The sequence below is a fragment of the Aedes aegypti genome, chromosome 1 (assembly GCF_002204515.2).
Source record: "Aedes aegypti strain LVP_AGWG chromosome 1, AaegL5.0 Primary Assembly, whole genome shotgun sequence".
NCBI lineage: Eukaryota > Metazoa > Arthropoda > Insecta > Diptera > Culicidae > Aedes > Aedes aegypti.
Window position 1 is genome coordinate 53,249,623 of NC_035107.1, and position 23,447 is coordinate 53,273,069.

General features: G+C 38.4%; 2 protein-coding genes across 2 annotated transcripts; one reads left to right on the forward strand and one right to left on the reverse strand.

Annotated features, from left to right (window-relative positions):
• Positions 1 to 13,001: 13,001 nt before the first annotated feature.
• Positions 13,002 to 15,225, reverse strand: LOC110674258. Its single transcript, XM_021838525.1, has 4 exons — positions 15,163 to 15,225; positions 13,833 to 14,026; positions 13,609 to 13,775; positions 13,002 to 13,550 (listed from the first exon to the last, which is right to left on the reverse strand). The coding sequence occupies exons 1-4, from the start codon at positions 15,223 to 15,225 to the stop codon at positions 13,258 to 13,260; spliced, it is 717 nt and encodes a 238-aa protein (XP_021694217.1). The 3' UTR covers positions 13,002 to 13,257.
• Positions 15,196 to 22,984, forward strand: LOC5570649 (cystathionine beta-synthase). The gene is made up of 5 exons (XM_021850833.1): positions 15,196 to 15,448; positions 21,298 to 21,404; positions 21,473 to 22,373; positions 22,434 to 22,762; positions 22,825 to 22,984. The coding sequence occupies exons 1-5, from the start codon at positions 15,303 to 15,305 to the stop codon at positions 22,902 to 22,904; spliced, it is 1,563 nt and encodes a 520-aa protein (XP_021706525.1). The 5' UTR covers positions 15,196 to 15,302; the 3' UTR covers positions 22,905 to 22,984.
• The last annotated feature ends 463 nt before the right edge of the window (positions 22,985 to 23,447 follow it).

A 23,447-nucleotide genomic window follows, 5' to 3' on the forward strand; every position in this document is an offset into this window, starting at 1 on the left:
GAACCGTGAGTTGTACCAAGTATATAAAGAAGTGGATATTATCAAGCTCATAAAACATGGCAAGCTGCACTGGGCTGGTCACGTGGTACGAATGCCGGAAGAACGACAAGCAAAAATAATATTCAGTAGAGAACCCGGACGAGGCCGTCGGCTTCGTGGTAGGGCGCGCACGTTGGATTTTTGCAGTTGAAGAGGACTTGAGGCCACTTAACGTTCAGGGCGACTGGAAGCGATTGGCTCAGGACCGAGTCCAGTGGAGAAGAATTATCCATTTGACGTAGACTCATCGTAGCGGATTGTAGCCCATTAAGTATCAAGTAAGTAATATTATTTTTGTTATGGATATAGCGGTCATGCGACTCAAAGGTAAAGGGAGTCTATAGAAGATTTTTGCAAATGATGGAAGTGAATAGATGGATACGCGTCGCAAGGGAGCGACAAGATTGAAATTTTATTAGGTGGTGAAAATAGAGCAAGCCATTTTAAAGTCAGTAAGCATCGAAGCGTCCTGTAGTCTACCTAGCTCCTTTACTGGAGCTCCTTTACTCAAAGCTCAACGGTTCTATCGATCGATGACTGACATTGGGAATTAACACGTAATCAGAGATTGTTTGTCTCTATCATGTGTGCTCTTCCCGCCAGTCTCCACACTGCTGGTAGCAAAGCTCAAAGCTTTGAGCCAACCCTTCTCCAGTAGAGAAGCTAGGTAGAATACAGGACGCTTCGATGCTTACTGACTTTAAAATGGCTTACTCCATTTTCACCAGCTAATAAAATTTCAATCTTGTCGCTCCCTTATGACGCCTATCCACCTATTCATTTCCATCATTTGCAAAAATCTTCTATAGACTCCCTTTACCTTTGAGTTGCATAACCGCTATAGTCATAACAAAAATAATATAAAACAATCACGACCGATACCTGCTCCTATTATTGTTATTAAGGTGATTATAGAACGAAGCCACGAAGACACCTCAAATTTTCAAGAGCACAAGACTTAAGAACCAAACAGCGCTCCGCGTTGAAAATGTATCCTATTGGTCACCACCAGCAAGCAAGCAATTTGATTTATTTTCAACGCGAGCTGCTGTCAGATTCTCCATTCTTGTGCACTTGAAAATTCAAAGTTTGGCTTCCTTTTATAATCACCTTAATGTCAAAGCATACAAATCAATCAAGCATACAAACAAATACTTAGAATTAAAAATTAAATTTCTGAAAGGATAAGAAATTTAATTTTTAATTCTAAGTATTTGTTTAGAATTATAATGGTGTAGGTAATGTTTGTAAACAATTTGATATCTTTATAGAATAATAACATAATAATAATAACATCTAATCCACGTTCCCAATTAAACTTTTCCAGTCCAGTTCCAACAGCAATGATTGCAAGCAGAAATTTGGATATGAATTTTCATGTGTTCTATATCCACTATAAAAGTTACCCAAACACATAAATCTAACTTTTGATTATATGAAAAATTATAGGGCTATTCAATATTAAATATTATACAGTATACATAAATAATCAAATTTTCTTCGGAAAACTATCAAGTTAACCCCGTTTTACGTTATTTCAAGTAGATCAAGCACATTTTTACATTTTACTGCACCATACAAATCATTTCTCGCGGAGATATCGCTAAATACTAGTTTAAGACTAGGGAGAAAGTTTCGCACACCGATTGTTTGAAAAAGTTGGGCATCTCTAAAGGTGCAACTTTAAATCATGGTCCACGACATTTTTCATGGAAAAAAAAAAATAATAAAATATAAGGATGCGTAATTCTTCCATTACTTCCTAGCTCTGGACCACTGTGCAACTGTGAATTATTTTTCCGACTGTGCAAAGATATAGCATCAACGCCTTCAGTGATAGCTCAATAGGTATGTACCATAAAAAAGACAATAATTAATCAAGAAAGAAGCATGAATTTCAACGCACTAATTATACAACTTATGCAACTGAACATAAAAAGTGTTTTCTTTACAGCACACGAGAAAAAAATATTTGCACCATCATCCGGAGTCAGCAGAAAACATGAAGAGACTCTTTCACCTCCATTCCTATAGCCTCATAGTTAGTGTTCAAAAAAACTGTCTTATGACCATTTCACCGCACAGTTTTACGTCTATTCCATCTAGCATCGTTTAGATTTATCATTGACTATTAACTCTAATCAGTACCCTAATTCTCCATTCTATTCCTATCAACGCCAAAAAAAACTGGATTCTCTTGTTGTTACGTCGTCAAGCACAAGATAAGCTATCACATATCAGTACATATTAATTCAACATTCGATGCTATTAAACAGTTAAAATACCCTGTACTATAAATATACATTAACCATGACCTTGGCAGTGGTTGCCACCTGTATAATCACAACATGTATCAGTGCACCGCCGACCGCAACGCGGTAACAACATTTACTCCCAAAATTCATCATTGAACGACCACTTCCATGCGAACGTGTACCCAACGCAACCCAATGTGCATTTACATGCTCAACCGGGAGGTGTGGCGTTTCATCGTGACTCAGCAGAAAACCCTTAGAAGCGCTTCAATCGAAGATTGTTTAAAAAAAATCCGCCTTCCTGCCACGGTGTTGTGGATGTCAACCACTGCAACGCGGACAGGTGAATTACCTCCATGGCAACATGTGAACTGCTCGTGGTTTACGATAGCATCCAAGCGGGCGATGCATACTCTACTTTTATATGTTGCCAGGTCACTATGATATCCAGAATTGAAGAAATTAACACATGCTAAGATACGCAGCAGAGAAGTTCGTTGGTTGAGTTACCGAAGCAGATGGAATTGAACCTTAATAATTTCGTCAGTTATGGTTGTTTATCATATCTGAATTAAAATTCCTTTCCCGTAATTAATTCAGAATTAGAGTTTGACTATATTGGTTCCAAAATTGTTACAGCAGAAGAGACTCAGATATGGAATCGATTAACTTAAACTCGATTTGCTACGGCTACTGTGATCGCCTATTTCATAGTTAATAAAAAAAACCCTTAAAGCTCGATAGTCCTTTCCATCCCGACTAAGGAGAGTTGACTGTAACAACAAATAATGATTTAAAGTGGCAGAGAAAGGAAGGTGGCATTTCTCCGGAATGTGAGCTTTCCTCCAAAAGTTGAATTGGTTAATGTTGATAATTGCATCTTAATGAGCAATCAGTGCGGTGCCTTAGACAATTTTTTGAAATAAAATTGAAGCAGCCTTTAGTCCAGGCTCTTTGATTCAAATGAGGAAGCAAAGATTGCCGCCAATCGTGGTCGGTTGTTCCGAATTTTGAGGATTGATGTAGGAGAACTTGAACTCCATTAGGGGAATCCAGGTTTCCTTCCAAATCACAAAGAAAGGAGACTACCGCGCTTTGCCGGAAACTCATAAACATCGCAAACTACTTCTCAAACATCTCAAAGAGAAAAAGCTTATTTTTTTACTTATGGCAAGAAAACTGAACTTTTTTTAAAGTCGTATTGAAAGGCCTCTCAAGAGACAATAAGTCACCTGAAGAGATCAAAAATTGAATTAATGATATACTTGGATTTCAATTCAAATCATTATGAAAAACAGAACCCAATCTGACATTCGTCGCAAAGGGCTTTCTCAGGAATACTATTCAGTTCACTCATCACTGGTTTTGTTTGCCAAAGTTAACATTATTTGAATCGAATGTGAATAATGCTTCAATCCGAAGAAAGTAACGGAAAACGAAGAAAGACACTCTCAGCATGACTTGGCGTTATTTCACGGACGATATCATAATACATGGGAAGGCCCTAATGGTACCAAACATTGAACTAACAATTGTTAAAATTATACTTTTGAATAATTTTCTCAACGTTCATCGATGGAATCTAAAAGATTTTATGATCTAGAATAGATCACAAAGCTGCAGAATTGCATCATCCGACATTGGTGAAAAACAAACGACATCACAAGAAACACTAGCAAAGCAACGTTAACAAACTAATCCATCTTCATATCCGTTAAAACCATTTCTACCACCGGCGCGCAGTGGCGTGGCAATGGGCTTGTCTTGGCGTTGGTATGCCACCCTCAACACTACTGAGCGCTGATAAGATAGAGTCGATCAGATCACCCACAAAACCCCCTCCGAACGAGCCAATATCCCATGCGATATACCACTCAACGCTCAACGGACGCAATACGAGAGGCAGCACAGCACTAAAGGTATGCGATATTCAATCGGAATTCAATCAAACAAAGGCAAAAACGGTCTAAGCATAGTCGAACTCACAATACATTCATTTGGTGCTTAAAAAATGTTCTGTTAGGGGGTTAAGAATATTTTTTGTGATTGAAAAGTAATGTCAGTACAGTTACTGCCTATAACTGCAAAATAGTCACATTCGACATTTTGGAGTTAATACCATGGAGAGTCATCAAATGACAAATACCTTCGATCAACTTAATCATCAATCAATCAGTCAATCAATGAATCAATCAGTAAGTTGATCGAAAGTATTTGTCATTTGATGGCTCTCCATTAGACTGGCCCAGCTCAGTATGGGAGAAAAATAAAGTTGTATGATTCCACGGGACACCCCTCAGGATTATTTCTTGGGGTAAGAGGAAGCCTTTCTGAAAAATTCAGCTCATTTGGTCGTTCCATGAGCTGGCGCATTTGAATTGAAGTTAATATGGGATTTTCAGCTCAAACATATGAGCACCAGCGCCTCACCCACTGTTTGGTTCAGGAAAATTGATGATCGCGTTCAATTGGTCCCAGAATGTCAAAAACACTACTTGATATAATAGCGAAGAATATTGTAGAAGATTGTACCACGATCAAAATTAATGAAGTTGGTGTTTTAACCATCTGAAGTATATCATGCAATACTGCTTGTATTTCTTCAACATAAGCTTGGAGGTAACCACTTAGCGCATCATAGCCACCTATGACGCTGGGCGAGCTGAGGCACATGTCGCATGCATACATATAAGTGACTGTACGGGAGTGCTGATCTAAGCCTAACTTTCAACAACTGAAAAAGTAATGAAAATGAGATTAAATCCAGATACAACCTTCTGCAATTATGTTCATTAGGGTATCAACTAGTGTATTTGTCATTCTGGGCTTATTTGAACGCGAACAATTAGTATACGGAACGAAACAGTGACATAGGGTCAATTTTCAATATATTTGAGACTAATATCCCATATAAACTTCATAACGATTGCGCCAGCTGGTGGAGAAACCAATTGAGTTGAAATTTTGAGAGAGCGTTTTTCTTACCCAGAGGCTCATATCTAGGGGGTGCCCCGTTAATTTTTACAACTTTTTTGTTTAAGGGCCAGTCTACTCTCCATGGTATTAACTCCAATTTGTCAAAAACGTCGAATGTGACTGTTTTGCAGCTATGGGCAGAGTATTGGACAATACATTTGCAACTTTGTACAGTACTACAGAATACATTTGCAAGATTATCCATGCAAAATGATCAACTTTGGAGGCTTAGATCAGAGTTTAACATTAGACACTGAAGTTTTCATTATAATGATTTATGTTATTATTTTACAACAAAGATATCTATCGTCACCAAACCAAAATGTATTCCTCAAGAATCTTCTTAAGAACAAATGTACATGGAAGTCGCGATTCTACCCAGAATGCCATTAACCCGAACGCCATTACCGCGAATTCCAAAACCCCGAACGACCCATCACCCCGAATGACATTATCCCAAATTCCAATATCATGGGGAAATGTGATCAATATCATCATGTCAAGATAATTGTAAATTCGGGGAAATAGCATTCGGGGTTATGGAACTCGGGGGAATGGTACATTCGGGGTAATGGAATTCGGGGTGATGGCATTCGGGGAAATGGAATTCGGGGTAATGGGCTAGAATCTTTAGAAGGATGGCGTCTTCGGCAAAGTTGTTTAGTAAGTTAAGGATTATCATTGCTCGAGCTAGTTGATTCAAAATTTTTCCACTAGGCATGAAACTTTCATTTGCAGATATGTCAGGAGCCTGTCCACTTAGAAAGATAGCGCCTTCGGCAAAGTTCAGTAGCTCATTCAGGGCTATCATTATTTGAGCCATGTAATAGGATATTTTGCCACCCGGCGGCGCAAGTGAGCATGAAATTTTTGTTTTGCGGATACTGCAGGAACTTGACATCATTTTACTAAATCTCTAGCTTCAAGGACAAAGAAAATTTTGAGCTACTGAACAACTCTGCCAAAGACGCCATCTTTCTAAGTGATCAGACTCCTGAGATATTTGCAAAACAAATGTTTTATGCTCACTAGCGCCGCCTAGTGGCAAAATTTTGAATCAAATAGCTCGAACAATGATAGTCCTTGAGTTACCGAACCACTTTGCCGAAGATGTCATCTTTCTAAGTAGTCAGTGGTCAGACTCCTGGGATACTCACATAACCAAGGGTGTTGAGCAAAGTAAAACGCGCGACTACTCGCGTTACAAAAATTCGCGCGACGTCCGAAAGGTTAAACGATTTATCTGGAAATAGGAAAACATTACAAACTTGTTTCTTCTTCTTCTTCTTTGCCAAAGTTACCATTTTCGCATTCGTATATCGTGTGGCAGGAACGATGATACTCTATGCCCAAGAAAGTCAAGGAAATTTCCATTACGAAAAGATCCTGGACCCAGCGGGAATCGAACCCAGACACCTTCAGCGGACTCTAACCACTAGGCTAAGGAAAATCTACATTTTTGCTGAAGCTATCATAAAGTTATTTCTTCAAATTTTGTAGAGTTAATCAAAAATTTCAGTTTAGGCAAACCGCCATTGGTTTTGAACTCGTGATTAGAAAAATCACTTAAAAATATGCGTTGTTAATAAGTTATAGTTAGTTCTAATTCAAGTTATGAAATGAAAATGGGAATGTTTCATTCAAATCAGCCCATAAAAAAATCAGATCTAAGCCTCCAAAGTTGACCATTTTATATAGGAAACCGAAAAAGTTGTAAATGTGTTGTATAATACTGTATGAAAGACAGATTTTTGATCTCTTGTGCTTGTCCATTAGGGTTTTCATTTATATAGATAGATAGGTAGATTGACTATTGCGTACCAAACTTGACGCTTGTATTATACTCTATTTACGGAAAGATGAGGAATTTTGTAAGGAAAAACTTTGCCGAAGACATGATACCCCTAATTTCACGCGTTTTAGAGTTATTCATAATTTACTGAGGACAGCAATGTGACTTTCTAGGTGTTTTTTGCAAAGATGATCCAATTTCCAACATATGTCCACGTATTTCACATATAATTGTTGTTATGTAAGGTTTAGTTTGCAATTTGGTGGACATGTTTTAGCTATTCAGCCAACCACTCAAGTAACCTAATAACATTTCAATTCACCCTGTTTGCTATTATACAGCTAGCATTAGCTTTCTTAACATTACAATAATTACGTAAGGGTTTGAGATTTCTTAAGTGCCATGCAATTTATTTTGTATTTTCATACAAAAAATCTTACCATGGGGGGGGGGCAGGTGATTGAAAACAAAACTCCGAAAATAGTCCTACGTAATTAATGGACAGCCCTATGTTCTAAAAGGAGAATTAGAGGGCTAGTGGCAGAGCTGCCAGATGATTTGATAGAAAATCTGTATCTACCATGTTAGAAAATCTGTGTCCCATACAAAAAAATCTGTGTCCATACAAAAATTGTTGAAAGAAAATCTGTGTTCCATACAAATTGAATCTGTGTCAGAATAAAAAAATCTGTGTAATACAGATAAATCTGTATATATGGCAGCCCTGGCTAGTGGTTACTTGTGTATTTCACTTCATGTTAAACGTCTATAATGTCAAACGTATTATGTGAAACATTCTCATGTAGGGTATTCAAAGTAATTTGGACAGACCGTTAAGTGTATATAATTTGGACATTCCCTTTTTATTTTCCGAATACTTTGGAAATAATTTTACAGCTACCTTTCAGCATAGATGGTAAAAGTATACCACATTAGACATAAATACTTTAGGCATAAGGACGTTAGGCATAATGGACGTTACGCATAAAAACATGTTGATTTGTTACGTGCCATACAATTTATTTTTTATTTTCATACAAAAAATCTTACCGAGGGGGGGAGGGGGGCTTGAAAAACCCCGAAAATTGTCTTACGTAATTAATGGATCGCCCCTATTCTGGCCAAATATGAGATCAGTAGCTTTAAAAAAAAAACCACTGCCAAAGCGAATGAAAAGTGCCAAGAATTTATCCGGTTCCCTATATGACATTTTTGTTATATTTCTCTTACATAATTGAGTTAATTCTAAAGAAGGGAAATATTAGAACTTACAATGCAAATGATTCCCCTAAAGGCATACGACAACAATACTCTGATAGTGCCACAACCATCTTCTTGGCGATACATTCCCACTCCGAGTCTACTCAACAATTTAATGTAGTAGAAACCTTTGACTCTTCTGCAATATGAAAGTTTTACCTAAAGAACTTTGTAAATATTTAAAAATCGTCGAGTTTGACAAGTAAAATTTGATTAAGTATTTGTTTTAAATACCTACATATGTCAAATTAAAATTTAACATAGGTCAGTACTCAACATTAATCACGGCGTGCATTCAGGATCAAAATAACATCAAGGGAAATATATTTATTTAACAGATAATTTTCTATACTTAACGCTTAAATTATTTTACGGATTTCTGTGAAATCTCAACAGCTGGACAGTTTGGTAAAATAAATCGATAAAGCGGTATTTTATTACATTTTTCGCTAAAAAAGCGGTATTTTATTACATTTTTCGCTAAAGAATCTGTAAAATTTTGACAATATTATGGTGTTTTATTTCACCGAACCGTTTAGATCAGTGATTCCCAAAGTGGGCGAATTCGCTCCCCTGGGGGCGATTTCCAGGCTCAAGGGGGCGTAAATTTGTAAAACAGAATTTGGGGGGCGAAAAATCCAGAAAGGGGGCGAAAAAGCAAACATGGGAGCATTTGAAAATAATTACTCAAAACCTTTGGAGGACACACATCTGATAGTTAATCAATTCCAAACTTAACTATTTCCAGGACTATTGCGGTTTTAAAATATCATGTGAGTTTTAAGAATGATCAGCATTTGAGATTTTCACAATTTTGCAGATTTTGCAGATGTCCAATATTTTATATAAGGACCGTTTTTTGTATGTGAACTTTAAGGTCTGGAAGTTAATATTTCTGGCATACAGCTTTTAAGAAAAAAATCTACAGTATCATTTTTGATGTTTCTAATGATTTCATAAACAAAGTTTGGAAAATTTAGCAGATAAAATCGGGTTCCAACGATGCCAAAGACAAAAAAACTATTTATAAATATATTTAAAGAAATTTCAGAGATGCGTGGGATTTGAACCTCCAGAACGTCCGAAAAATTCGATTTTTTTTCTTGGTGTTACAAAAAACACTCTTTTAGTAAATTAAATTGAAAAAAACGAAGTGAAAAAAATTCTGGATTTTCATATATTTTTCAGGGTTTTTAGATAGTTTAAAGAAAAGCGTTCTCAGAAACGTCAGACATTTTTTACTCACAATTTTAAATAGCAGATAAATCAATATGAAACCACAATTCACGGGGTGAGATCTAAAAACGAACAATGGCGAACAAATTCAATGCAGTTCACCTAAATAAGACATATTCATGTAAAAATAAATCGTTTCCTCGGAAAACATTGCATTTGATTCAGTGTTGGAGTACTTCCATTTGAGTTGAAACTGGACCGAACGGTTACCGACTGATTCAATAGCCTGTAATGCACGCAAGATATTGTTATGATTGATATTATAACAATCCAGGTAATTGATATTTAAGAAAATATTTTTAAATGTACATAATAGTTATTGTATTACGATTCTTTGGATATATGAGTCGAGGACATTTATTAAAATATTTGAATCACATATTTGGGGGGCGATTCCAGATAAATATTGGCCTCAAGGGGGCGAAAAGTGAAAAAGTTTGGGAAGCACTGGTTTAGATGATGTGAATACGGTGGAATTCACGGATTCCTGTAAAATGAGCTAAGTGTGTTACTAGCATACTGTTTCTCAAGGTATTAAGATGTAATGCTCCAAATTTCCATAGTAGCTCAATGATTTATTAAGGAGCTCTGTGTGAGCAGTAAAATACCAGAAGTAATATATAATGCATATTTCACAAACACATTGGGTTAAGTATTGAAATACCTAAACGATATCTTTCTCAAGTGTAGTTAAATACCTCACGCAGTTCTCATACTAATACCTCGTTTAAGTATTCTTTTTTTTTTTTTGAAACCATATTTGAAATACTATGATAATTCAAAATTGTGATATGATCAATGATAATATCAAAAAATGAGCTTTGGCAGATGGTTTTCCGGCGAAACTAATTAGGCTGATGAACTGTACTACGCTGGATGGTTCGAAATCAAGTGTTCGGATCGCAGACGAGGTGTCAACCTCGTTCGTGACGTTAGACGGATTGAAGCAGGGAGACGCACTTTCGAATTTACTGTTCAACATTGCACTCGAGGGTGCTATTAGGAGATCTGGCGTGCAGAGAAATGGCACTATTATCACAGGGTCGCACATGCTCCTTGGCTTTGCGGACGATATAGATCTAATTGGAATCGATCGCAGGTCAGTGAAAGAGGCTTTCGTGTCTCTGAAGAGGGAAACAGCGAGGATAGGCCTGACCATTAATTCTACCAAAACGAAGTACATGGTTGCAGGTAGATATAGAGTCAGGCATGGTGGTGAAGGTGCTGAGGTAGTGTTTGATGGGGATGTGTTCGAAGTTGTTGAAGAATTTGTTTAGCTTGAAACACTTGTGACATGTGACAACGACGTTTCCCGCGAAGTGAAAAGACGTGTTGCGGCTGCGAATGGGGCCTTTTGCGGACTACATAACCAGCTTAGGTTCCGCAGATTGCAAATGGAAACAAAATTCGCCCTGTATAAAACATTTGATTCTTCCGGTGGCTCTCTACGGACACGAAGCGTGGACGTTGAAAGAGTCAGACCGGAAAGCTCTCGGTGTTGTCAAGCGTAAAGTGCTGCGGACAATACTCGGTGGGAAACTCGAAAATGGTGTGTGCCGCAGACGCATGAATCACGAGTTGTATCAAGTGTACAGAGATGCGAATATTATCAATCGTGTAAAATACGGCAGACTTCAGTGGGCTGGTCGCTTAGTGCGAATGTCGGAAGAAATAATTGCGAAATTAATATTCAGCAGGGGCCCAGATAGCCGTAGCGGTAAACGCGCAGCTGTTCATCAAGATCAAGCTGAGGGTCGTGGGTTCGAATCCCACCGGTGGAGGATCTTTTCGGGTTGGAAATTTTCTCGATTCCCAGGGCATAGAGTATCTTCGTACCTGCCACACGATATACACATGCAAAAATGGTCATTGGCAGAGTAAGCTCTCAGTTAATAACTGTGGAAGTGCTCATAAGAACACTAAGCTGAGAAGCAGGCTCTGTCCCAGTGGGGACGTAACGCCAGAAAGAAGAAGAAGAATATTCATCAGGGAACCAGGTAGAGGTCGGCGGCTTCGAGGAAGACCACGAATACGTTGGTTGTACGCAGTGAAAGAGGACCTGGCGACCCTAAACGTTCGGGGCAACTGGAGAAGTTTCTTCCAAGACCGACGAAGATTGAACTCTACAATACGCCTGGCAATGGCGTGACGCTACGCTGTAGCCATCAAAGTATCAAGGTACCGTAAAATGGGGTGAAGTTGATCACTTTTGAACGATTCTGTTCTATATTTTCTAGTAGGATGCATGTATTCTCATCCAAATATTTTTAAAACCTGTACTGATTGGATGTTTATCGAATTATACAAAAGTTTTTTTTTATGAATTGTTATCATAATAACAAAAATATTTTTTAGAAATCAAAAAATTGAATTTTTGATTCCGGGGTGAAGTTGATCAATTACTGTGACTGGTTTCCTAAAATAAAGAGATATGCTATTTACTAATTTGGGGATCACTGATCCCGAATTAAGTCTCAAAAATCTTACAACATGTTGATAAATCGGTCAATTTTAGAATTGAATGTTGTGAAATCCAGAATACACCAAATAAAGCGCCTAAAGGTATGCAATTTCCTTTGAAATTAGCAACTCGCTCACAAAACGAACATTTGTATCTATGAAAATGATTTTGTATCGTCAATGCAAATATAAAACTGGGTTCATAGAACATATTTGGAATGTACGAAACAGTTTATTTAAATGGTGTCTTTAAATAGCCTTGGCAATAGTCGAATGTTTGAGGTAGAACCCTTCAATAGTTCATCGAACATTTCCTTAAAAATCTGTTTTCCATGGTATAACTATCTTGAACGACGAACCGAATTTAGAAACATTAAGAGCAGCTATCAGGTTATACGATATGACATAACTTGTGATAATTAAAAACGGATAATAGCTCTCCTGGCAGTTCATACATGTGGGTACGGGAATGATCAACTTCTCCCCACTGATCAACTACACCCCGAATTACGGTAGGTATACAAGTACCGTAAAATCGGGTGTAATTGATCAGAAGGGTGAAATTGATCATCGTATCACACGTTTTTATTTATTCGTAATGGAGCACAAATATAAATGTAAGTTGCAGTACATGAACGTTGCTTGTCGTAACTATTGTCGAATGGTGTGTTGTGAAGTTTTTTGCGTTAAAGAATGTTTATTACTATGAAAATAACGTAAAATTTCAAAATCATGCACGGTGCAGTATTGACAAACACCTATGAACTTCTATTTATAAGCAAGGATTTGAACATGGTATAAACCTGAAAGTTTGTGAGAATGCTTGAGATATATCCCCAAACCAGATTTCATCACCAAAACTCGTACCAATTTGCTCATATGGTTGAAATAATTGAATTTCTGTTAGATATTGTTGTGAAACGATCTCTGCCGAGACAAAAGTGGCTTAGATCGGACCGGCTAGCAACAAAAAACGCCACAAATTCATAACATACTGTGCAAGCTTTATTACGACTTCCGGGCCACAAACATCCTCTCTGTTCTAGCTACCTAGCACCCTGCTTCTCTAACTTCTTTCTTATTCTTTCTCTTCATTCTCTTTCTTCTACTCACGGTTCTTCTGGGTGCACCCAAACCATCCGGACGTCACCGTGATCCTCCGGAATCTCCTGCTGTTGGCTGTTCCAAGGCTTCCGACGTTCCTTAAGGCCGTCTGCCACAGCTCGCCTCGACGACTAGCTAGTATCCCTTCACAGCTCCGATCTGGCGGCCCACTGAGGTCGTCGTCTCCCGCGAATTCTTGGTTTGACTCGTGGCTCGCCCAAAGTAACACGCCCAATCTCCTGCTCTTCCCATGAAATCCAGCCGGCAATCGCACTTGCTCGCGCTCGGGTCCCAAAGGCGTGCGATCCGGTCGATAATCGTGCTCGCTCGCACTCGAATCCCGAAGTCCTGCAATCCGGTTGGCAGTCGTACTCCCTCGTGCCCAGATCTTGAATTTCCGCTACTCCAGCCACAGTAAAGAAAAAGCCCTGAAGGGAAACAAGTCCCTTAATATTTATCGTTATCAACTGTAGGGTGTAAACTTACTTCTGATCCAGAAGGCTTTTCGTCTGTCTTCAGCTGGGCCGTCTGTCTTCGGCTGGGCCGTCTGTCTTCGGCTGGGCCTTGATGCGGCGATCGAAAATGGTCCTCGAACGCAAGGAATGCCTGCGGCGGAAGGATTAGCGCCGTCCCCGACTTGAGGGTCTGTCGAACTGCATTAGAACGATTCAGTTGTATTTTGGTCAGCTTTTCCGACTGGATTGTCTTACCTGGGAGTATTTGTTTCGGCGGGAGCACTTTTAGGTTGGATTAGCGCCGTCCCCGACTTAAGGGGCTGTCGAACTGGCAGTATTTGTTTCGGCCGGATCACTTTTAGGTTCGGATTTTCCGGACCTGAAAACTTTGGTAGCTGCTGTCGGCCCAACGAATCACTTGTATCTGCCACGTGTGTGTTTGACCGGAACTACAGTCAGCGACTTTCGCTATGTTTCCAGTGACAGATGATTTTCGCTATGTTGTTTACTCAACCCTTGTCGCACATTTTGGTTCGAATGCACGGAAAACTTTTGTTTGTGGTTTTTATCTTTACGCTTGCACATATCAATACACCCAATGACTGATAGGCAAATTAACTTATGTAACAATATCATTGAATTCCTTAGGAAATTGCATACATTTAGGCGTTTTCTAAATATTGCATTGTTCAGAATTTTACAAGCATATTCGGATTCGGGGAGCTCAAATTTACCATATAAACTTGTTTTGGAAACTAACAATAATGGCATTGACAAGTGATCAATTTCACTCCGAAATGAGATCCTCTGATTTTTTAATTTTATTTTTATTTATTTTTTAATTTAATTTAAATACCTCAAGTATTTGTTAACACTAAAATGACATTTGTTAGAAAATTTTGGTACCTACATAAGTCGATGAGGCTCACCTTTGTACTTGTTTTCCTGTATTTAGTTGTTTGGCATTGTTAACATTATAGAAAACAGACTAGAAAAACCGTGGAAAATGATCAATTTCACCCGAAATTACGGTACCTCAATAATAGGCAAAATCTATTTTCATTGTCCTATTATTGCCCCTACCGCAATCCGGATCCTATTCTTGGCACTTTTGATTCACTTCCGCACTTCGGCACTTAGTGATATAGGCTATTCTTGATGCAGCATTTAAAACCGTTCTTCCAACAATTAAAATCGTTAAATTTTAAAAACATTCTTTTGTTTCAGCTTGGGAGTATTATAAACTTTCATCACAATCAATAATATCCAGAGAAAATGAAGGTTTCGAATAATGATCAGGATATAATTGTTATACCGCAATAATAGGGAATACCGCCATCGACATGAAAAAAAATCCATATCGCATACCCTTACCCAGCACAGTTGCATCCTGAGAAATGCCGCTTCACAGCACCGGGACAAACACGCGGCAAGCAGCATGCACGGCACTCACATCGGCAACGTTTGGGTAACATTTCCCCTCCCAGGGAAGCGTCGTCGTCGCACACGATCTCAAACAGCTCAAGCAACGCGCGCGAATTTGGGTCTGCGCGCTCGCTCAAGAAGTTGAAGCATTTTCAGCAACATCATCGTCGGTTATAAATTGGTTCCCATCGGCACCGGTCGGCATCAGTAGTTCGGTTGACATCGTCGTGAGTGTACTTTTGAGTGCTTAAGCTTTCTTTCGGTTTTTTTTTTTCGGAAAACAGTTAGTGTCGGGGGAAAATGTCGCACAGAGCTTGTCCGATGAAAAATGGGCACAGTGGTTGCAGTAGTGACTTTGAGTCGTACTTTGTGAGGCCGGATTTGACCTCCAGGTGTACCTGGAAGCTGGGAACGACCGAAGCCAGTCCGCACCAGAACCGACCACCGTAAGTTTTTCGGGGATTTGTGCCAATTTTGTAGGGTCCAAGATTTTGAAAAAAAAAAAAGTAAAAAGACAAAAAATCCAAAGGAAGAAGGTCTAAAATGGGCCTTCATTAGTCGAGTGGTTAGAGTCCGCGGCTACAAAGCAAAGCCATGCTGAGGATGTCTGGGTTCGAATCCCGGTCGGTCCAGGTCTTTTCGTAAAGGAAATTTCCTTGACTTCTCTGGGCATAGAGTATCATCGTACCTGCCACACGATATACGAATGCGAAAATGGCAACTTTGGCAAATAAAGCTCTCAGTTAATAACTGTGGAAATGCTCATAAGAACACTACGCTGAGAAGCAGGCTCTGTCCCAGTGAGGAAGTAAATGCCAAAAAGAAGAAGAAAATCTAAAGTCAAAGGGTCGAAAGAACTAAAGGTCGAAGAAGAAAAAAGGAGGGATAAAAGTCGAAAATATTTTTTCAAAATTATGTTTGACCTTTTGTCTTGTCGACTGTTATCGTTCGATCTTTTGTCCTTCGACCATTTGTCCCTAAACCGTTGAGGACCTATTTGGGCTTGAGGATATACTTGAGAGAGCATGGATTCTTCAAATTGCAATTAACCCTAGAGCGGTCGTAGCAACATATCACTGAAGACAGTGCAGTGAGTGCAAAGTAGGTGCAAAAAAGTTTGAATATGATAAAAACTTCACCATCCGTTGAACCAAAAACTTGCACTAAAAACAAGGATACTTACTGGATTACTAAATTATAGTAATTTATCGCTAAACTTGAATTAAGTCGAAATAACAGTTAGTGTAAAAATTACAGCAGAATAAATGAGAGGCAGATACAAAATAGACATGAATGCATTAAACTTTAGTAATACGGTGACTATTTTTTTTATTTGAGTGTAGTTCAAACATGATGGTCAACTTGGTCCAATACTTGAGCTAATGTGGAGAAATCGGCCCTGATTGAAGTATTCATTAATTTTGATCGTGAAAAACTCCGGTGTTAAAACTTTTACGTCAAATGTTGTAGAGTTTACTGATTAGTGTTGTTCTAACTTTAAACATCAAGCATTTATACAGAACGTGATCCAACGATGGGAACAATGTGATTCTGCGTTTGGCATCATCAGGTGCTAATTAGGTGAAATGGATTAGACAACAACAAAAAATGGATCGGCGATGACACAGCGTAACTGTTTGCTCCAATCGCCAAAACAAGCGATAATTTGTGTTTATTTTTCTGGTTAGGTTGCTGAACCCATTCTCGTGCTCAGAACACTTCAAAATATGCTGTGCACGAGTGGAACATACTATCACGTTTTCCCTCGATTTTATGCTATTTTCGAAAAGGAACTGTCTCACTTCTTGGAATGCTTTAAAAGCTACAAATCTAATTAAGCTTGTGATTCAGATTCAGATTGAAATTGAGATTGAGATGGAAATTGCGATTGATATTGAGATTGATATTGAGATTGAAATAGAGATTGAGGTTCAAATTCTGAGAGTTTCAGATTGAGATTCCGATTCAGAATGAGATTGACATTCAGATTGAGATTCAGAATCAGATTCAGATTGAAATTGAGATTAAGATTCAGATTGAGATTGAGATTGAGATTCAGATTCAAATTCAGAATGAAATTGAGATTGAGATTGAGATTCAAATTCATATTCAGGTTCAGATTCAGATTGAAATCGAGATTAAGATTCAAATTCAGTTTGAGATTGAGATTGAAATTAAGATTGAAATAGAAATTGAGATTCAGATGGAGATTCAAATTCAGATTGAGATTGACCTTCTGATTGAGATTGAGATTCAGATTCAGATTGAAATTGAGACTGATATTGAGATTGAGATTGATATTGAGATTAAGATTGAGATTCAGATTCAGATTGAGATTCAGATTCAGATTTAGATTCAGATTGAAATTGAGATTGAGATTGAGATTAATATTGAGATTGATATTAAGATTAAGATTGAGGTTCAGATTCAGGTTCAGATCCAGATTGAAATTGAGATTGAGCTTGAGATTTAGATTGAGATTGAGATTGAGATTGAGATTGGGATTGAAATTGATATGGAGACTGAGATTGAGATTCAGATTTAGATTCAGATTCAAATTCAGATTGCTCAATTTCATTGAGATGGAGATTGAGATTGATATTGAGAATAAGATTGAGATTCGTATTCAGATTCAAATTAAAATTAAGCTTATGATTCAGACTCAGTTCAGTTTCAGATTCAGATTCAGTTTGAGATTGAGATTCAGATTGAGATTGAGATTCAGATTCAGATTCAGATCCAGATTGAAATTGAGGTTGAGCTTGAGATTTAGATTGAGATGGAGATTGAGAGATTCAGATTGAGATTCAGATTCAGATTGAAATTGAGATTGAGATTAATATTGAGATTGATATTGAGATTAAGATTGAGCTCCAGATTCAGATTCAGATTCAGATCCAGATTGAAATTGAGATTGAGCTTGAGATTTAGATTGAGATTGAGATTGAGCTTGAAATTGATATGGAGATTGCGATTGAGATTCAGATTTAGATTTAGATTCAGTTTCAGATTCAGATTCAGTTTGAGATTGAAATTCAGATTCAGATACAAATTCAGATTCAGATTCAGATTCAGATTCAGATCCAAATTCAGATTCAGATTGAAATTGAGACTGATATTGAGATTGAGATTGATAATGAGATTAAGATTGAGATTCAGATTCAGATTGAGATTCAGATTGAGATTCAGATTGAGATTCAGATTGAGATTCAGATTGAGATTCAGATTCAGATTTAGATTCAGATTGAAATTGAGATTGAGATTGAGGTTCAGATTCAGATTCAGATCCAGATTGAAATTGAGATTTAGCTTGAGATTTAGATTGAGATTGAGATTGAGATTGAGATTGAAATTGATATGGAGATTGAGATTGAGATTCAGATTCAAATTTAGATTCAAATTCAAATTCAGATTGAAATTAAGATCGAGATGGAGATTGAGATTGATATTGAGAATAAGATTGAGATTCGAATTCAGATTCAAATTAAAATTAAGCTTACGATTCAGCTTCAGTTCAGATTCAGATTCAGTTTGAGATTTGAGATTTGAGATTTGAGATTTGAGATTTGAGATTTGAGATTTGAGATTTGAGATTTGAGATTTGAGATTTGAGATTTGAGATTTGAGATTTGAGATTTGAGATTTGAGATTTGAGATTTGAGATTTGAGATTTGAGATTTGAGATTTGAGATTTGAGATTTGAGATTTGAGATTTGAGATTTGAGATGAGATTTGAGATTTGAGATTTGAGATTTGAGATTAGAGAATTGAAATTTGAGATTTGAAATTTGAGATTTGAGATTTGAAATTTGAGATTTAAGATTTGAGATTTGAGATTTGAGATTTGAGATTTGAGATTTGAGATTTGAAATTTGAGATTTGAGATTTGAAATTTGAGATTTGAGATTTGAGATTTGAGATTTGAGATTTGAGATTTGAGATTTGAAATTTGAGATCTGAGATTTGAGATTGGAGATTTGCGATTTGAGATTTGAGATTTGAGATTTGGAATTTAGGATTTAGGATTGAGATTGAGATAAGACAGAACCACAGACAAACAGACGTCACACTCTACCTGCTGTCCATCGACCAACTTTTTAACGTTCGATTCAAATACATGGTAGGTGGTCAATCGACCACCCGCAGCGCTCGCGTCGTTTTTGTTCGTGTTTGACGTTTACACACTACCGCCACCTGTTGGTCCATCGGCCACCTACAGTGTTTTTAGCATTGGGCGTACATGTTTTCGCGACTATGATTTTGATCGCGATTTGTTCTAAGTGTTACGTCTGTTTCTCTGTGACAGAACTGTAATCTTGCAATTGGTATTTAAAAAGTTGAAGTTGAAGATGATAGGTATACTTATAAATTCAATTTTATATTTTGCGTATACTAATCTTTGAGCATAGTTAAGTAATCGATCCTTAGCTTCTCAAAATGTGTAAACATATTTATGAAACCTGTTAAAACTCTTGTAGATATCCGCAGTTACTATAAACTGTTTTGATGTCATCTGCGCTATTTACACTAAGCTAATTTACCGAAATCCGTGAGTGTTGAATTGAAAGGTACGGATTCCAGTGAATCAATATCGAAAAATATAATACACTGACGTACTCGTTGAATTCACATCACCGAACTGTTCAGCTGTTGATATTACACCAGAAGCCTTAGAACAATTAAAGTGTGTAGGATTAAAGTATTTTAGAAATAATCACGTAGAAGTTATCAACCAGATTTTCAGTAACTACGGAAATCTAAAAACGTTTTCGGGTTGGAAATTTTCTCGACTACCCAGGGCATAGACTATCTTCGTGCTTGCCACACGATATACACATACAAAAATGGTCAATTGGCAAAGAAAGTCTCGGGTAATAACTGCTGAGAAGCTGAGCTGAGAATCAGACTCTGTCCTAGTAGGGACGCAATGCCAGAATAGAAGTAGAAGGAATCCAGCTTTTACGCTAGGCATAAAACAAAGGGGTTGAATTGGTTTTGACATATCTTGCCAACAGTTTTTATGGTATGATCTTAGTAGGCAATGAATTGGGTCCTAAAATTTTTAATGAAATCTTGTTTTTATTGAATTACACGAAAGACTACTTTAGCAATTTTTCCCGCCCAAATAACGGCTATATCATGTTTAAACTTTAATTTAAAAATTGGGTCCATAAATGAACCTTGACACTTAAGATCATGTTTGACGTTCGCTTAGTCGACAAAAACACCACAGGGGTTCTAGTTTTACCACTGGGGTTGTTCCTATCTGACATTTCGGAAGGGACACGGAAAACAAAATACACCCAAAATTTGAGTTTAAGCCAAGGAGTGTGACAAAATCTAAAAAAAAATGTTTTTTGTACTCAAACCAACGGAAAACATTAGAAAATTGAGTAAACATGTGTTATTGGCCTAAACTTAAGCGTTTGGCACTAAAATTGGGACAGGGCTTTAGGACCCTATTATGGAATTATGTTTGTTGATTCATTTGCCAAAAATTTTCCTGATTTGTTATGAAATTCGTAGTATCCAAATTGTTTTACATGTATCTTAATTAGTTTAATAATTGCATTTTATTATATTATTTTATGTTTTCTATTGAAGGAATCATGTTCTTCATTAACCGATGTCGATTTAAGAGAAACTTTTGGTGCTGCTTTTGAAATCTCTGGATTTGGAACAAAAAATCAATCGTCAATATCTGTGCAACAATGGATCATTAAAATAACCAAAACGGCCGCTATGGAAAGTATAGATAGTGCCACCGTATCCTTTACGAAAAGATCCTCGATCAGCGGGATTCGAACCCACGACCCTCAGCATGGTCATGCTGAATAGCTGCGCGTTTACCGCTACGGCTATCTGGGCCCTATTGGCTTGCTTCGATAGAACTATAAAAAAATATAGTGGAGGCAAGACAAGTCAGAAGGGGGGTGATTCAAAGTTTATGGCATGCTAGCGTAAAAAGCTGGATAGTTTGTGGAAACACAATATAATCCTTGAAGAATATTTTGGATAAATCCATAAAGGGGTCTCTCATAGAATTTCTGGAGGAATCTCTGAAAAATCTGACCGAAAAATCTCTGAATTAATTCTTGAAGGAATCCTAAATGATAAAATTGCCGGAGGAATCCCTGAAGGGATATCTAAGCGGGTTTCCAAATCACTTCGCTAACAAGGTAGATCCCCTGTAGGATCTGCTTGATTTTCTTAGAGCTTTCCAACGGTTCAACGTTATATCGCTATTTTGCCGTATTCATAACCTTTTAATCTCCGTGTTTCTGATTCTTATTAGAATTTACAACGAGAAAGCCATCAACAACATCTTGGAAGCAATCGGAAATACTCCCCTCGTGAAGTTAAACAAACTTCCTAAAGAATTTGGAGTAAAATGCAACATTTGTAAGTGTACTTTGAACATAAAATTTTTGAACAACTCTGACCCTAAATCTCCCATTTTACTAAACCAGACGCCAAATGCGAATTCCTGAACCCGGCCGGCTCGGTCAAGGACCGCATCGGGTTGCGCATGATCGAGGAAGCTGAGGAACGTGGTCTGCTGAAGCCCGGGTCCACCATCGTGGAACCAACTTCGGGCAACACCGGTATCGGGCTGGCCCTGGGAGCGGCCGTCAAGGGTTACAAGTGTGTCATCGTTATGCCGGAGAAGATGTCCAACGAGAAGGTTGACACCCTGCAGGCGCTGGGAGCCGAAGTGATCCGCACACCGAACGAGGCGTCCTTCGATCATCCTGAAGGACTGATCGCCGTCGCTCAGCGACTTCAACGAGAGATACCTAACGCGGTTATCTTAAACCAGTACACCAACTCGGGCAATCCTTTGGCGCACTACGACGGCACGGCATCGGAGATCATCCGACAGCTGGATGGGAAGGTCGACATGATCGTAATGGGAGCCGGAACCGGCGGCACTGCCACCGGATTGGGTCGTAAAGTAAAGGAACACAATCCCAACTGCAGGGTTGTCTGCTCGGATCCTCTCGGCTCGATTCTGGCCTTCCCGGCAAGCTTGAACAAAACCGACTGCAAGTTCTGGGAAGTGGAAGGCGTAGGGTACGACTTCGTGCCGACGGTTTGCGATCGCAGCGTGGTGGACGAGTGGATCAAATACGGAGATAAGGACGCATTCCAAACTGCTAGGAAGATGATCGCCGAAGAGGGTCTGCTGTGCGGAGGAAGCGCCGGAGGAAACATGTGGGTTGCACTGCAGGCCGCAAAGAGCCTTGACGAGGGTCAAAACGTGGTGGTTATCCTACCGGATAACATCCGGAACCACCTGACGAAGTTCGTTTCCGACAACTGGATGGAGGCGCGCAACTTCAAGGAATGCGTCAATGTTCAGAAACACAAGTATGTTACCAGTATAGGATTCTTAGCGCGTAGCTCAATTCATATCTAAACCTCTTTCAGATGGTGGAACCAGAAGGTTTCGACGATCGATATGGCCACACCGGTCACGATCACGGTGGACGTCTCGATCCAAGAGGCCGTCCGGATCATGAAGAAGGACAAATTCAACCAACTGCCGGTGATCAACCACGACGGAAGCATCCGGGGAGCGGTCTACTTGGCGAACCTTATCGGAAAGCTGCTGAACGGAATGGTGCAGCCGGGTGATCCGGCTTCCCGGGCCATCTACAAGCAGTTTGTGAAAATCGACCGGAACTGTACGATGGGAAGGGCTGCTCGCATCCTGGAGAAGGATCCGTTCGTTCTGGTGACGGATCTTGGGGTGGACAGTAAGTGTTTTGGAGATGCGTTTGTTTGTTAATCGTTACACAGTAATATTTCTATTTTGCAGATGGCCATGTGGAACCAACGGAGAAAGTGGTTGGATTAATTACACAGCGTGATATTTTACATTACATCACTGATGCTTAAGTGATGGGATTTTTTTTTGTGATCATATGAAATTATAGCATATAAGGACCAATTATTGAAATGATTATTAGGAATAATAAATTGTGTATTCATCAAAAGGTATTTTGATTTGAATTAATTACATATCACGTATAAGGATCAAACATATACAATAGGTTTTTAATGGTTAAAATGACTTGCAATATTCAATCATTGCACGAGGATTTTAAATTAATTTCTTGAATGTTTCATTAATTTCCTACCAAGCAAGATGTGGGAGATCTCGACACATTCTAGAAGAATCCTTGAATTATTCTAGAAGCGATTAGATCGACTCTCGAAGCACCCAAGGATTTTCAAAGGATTCATAAAATAACATAGAATGAATCTAGAAGTGTTCTAAATATATGATTTTGAAAGGCTTCTGCACTTATTCTACTCTAAAGTTTTGAAGCATCTAAAAAGAGTCGTGGAAAGGGTTCTGCCGACTTGCTGAAATAACTAGTACCAGCATCCTGGAAGAGATTCTATCAGTATGCTGGTGTTGAGTTTTGGAAGCATTAG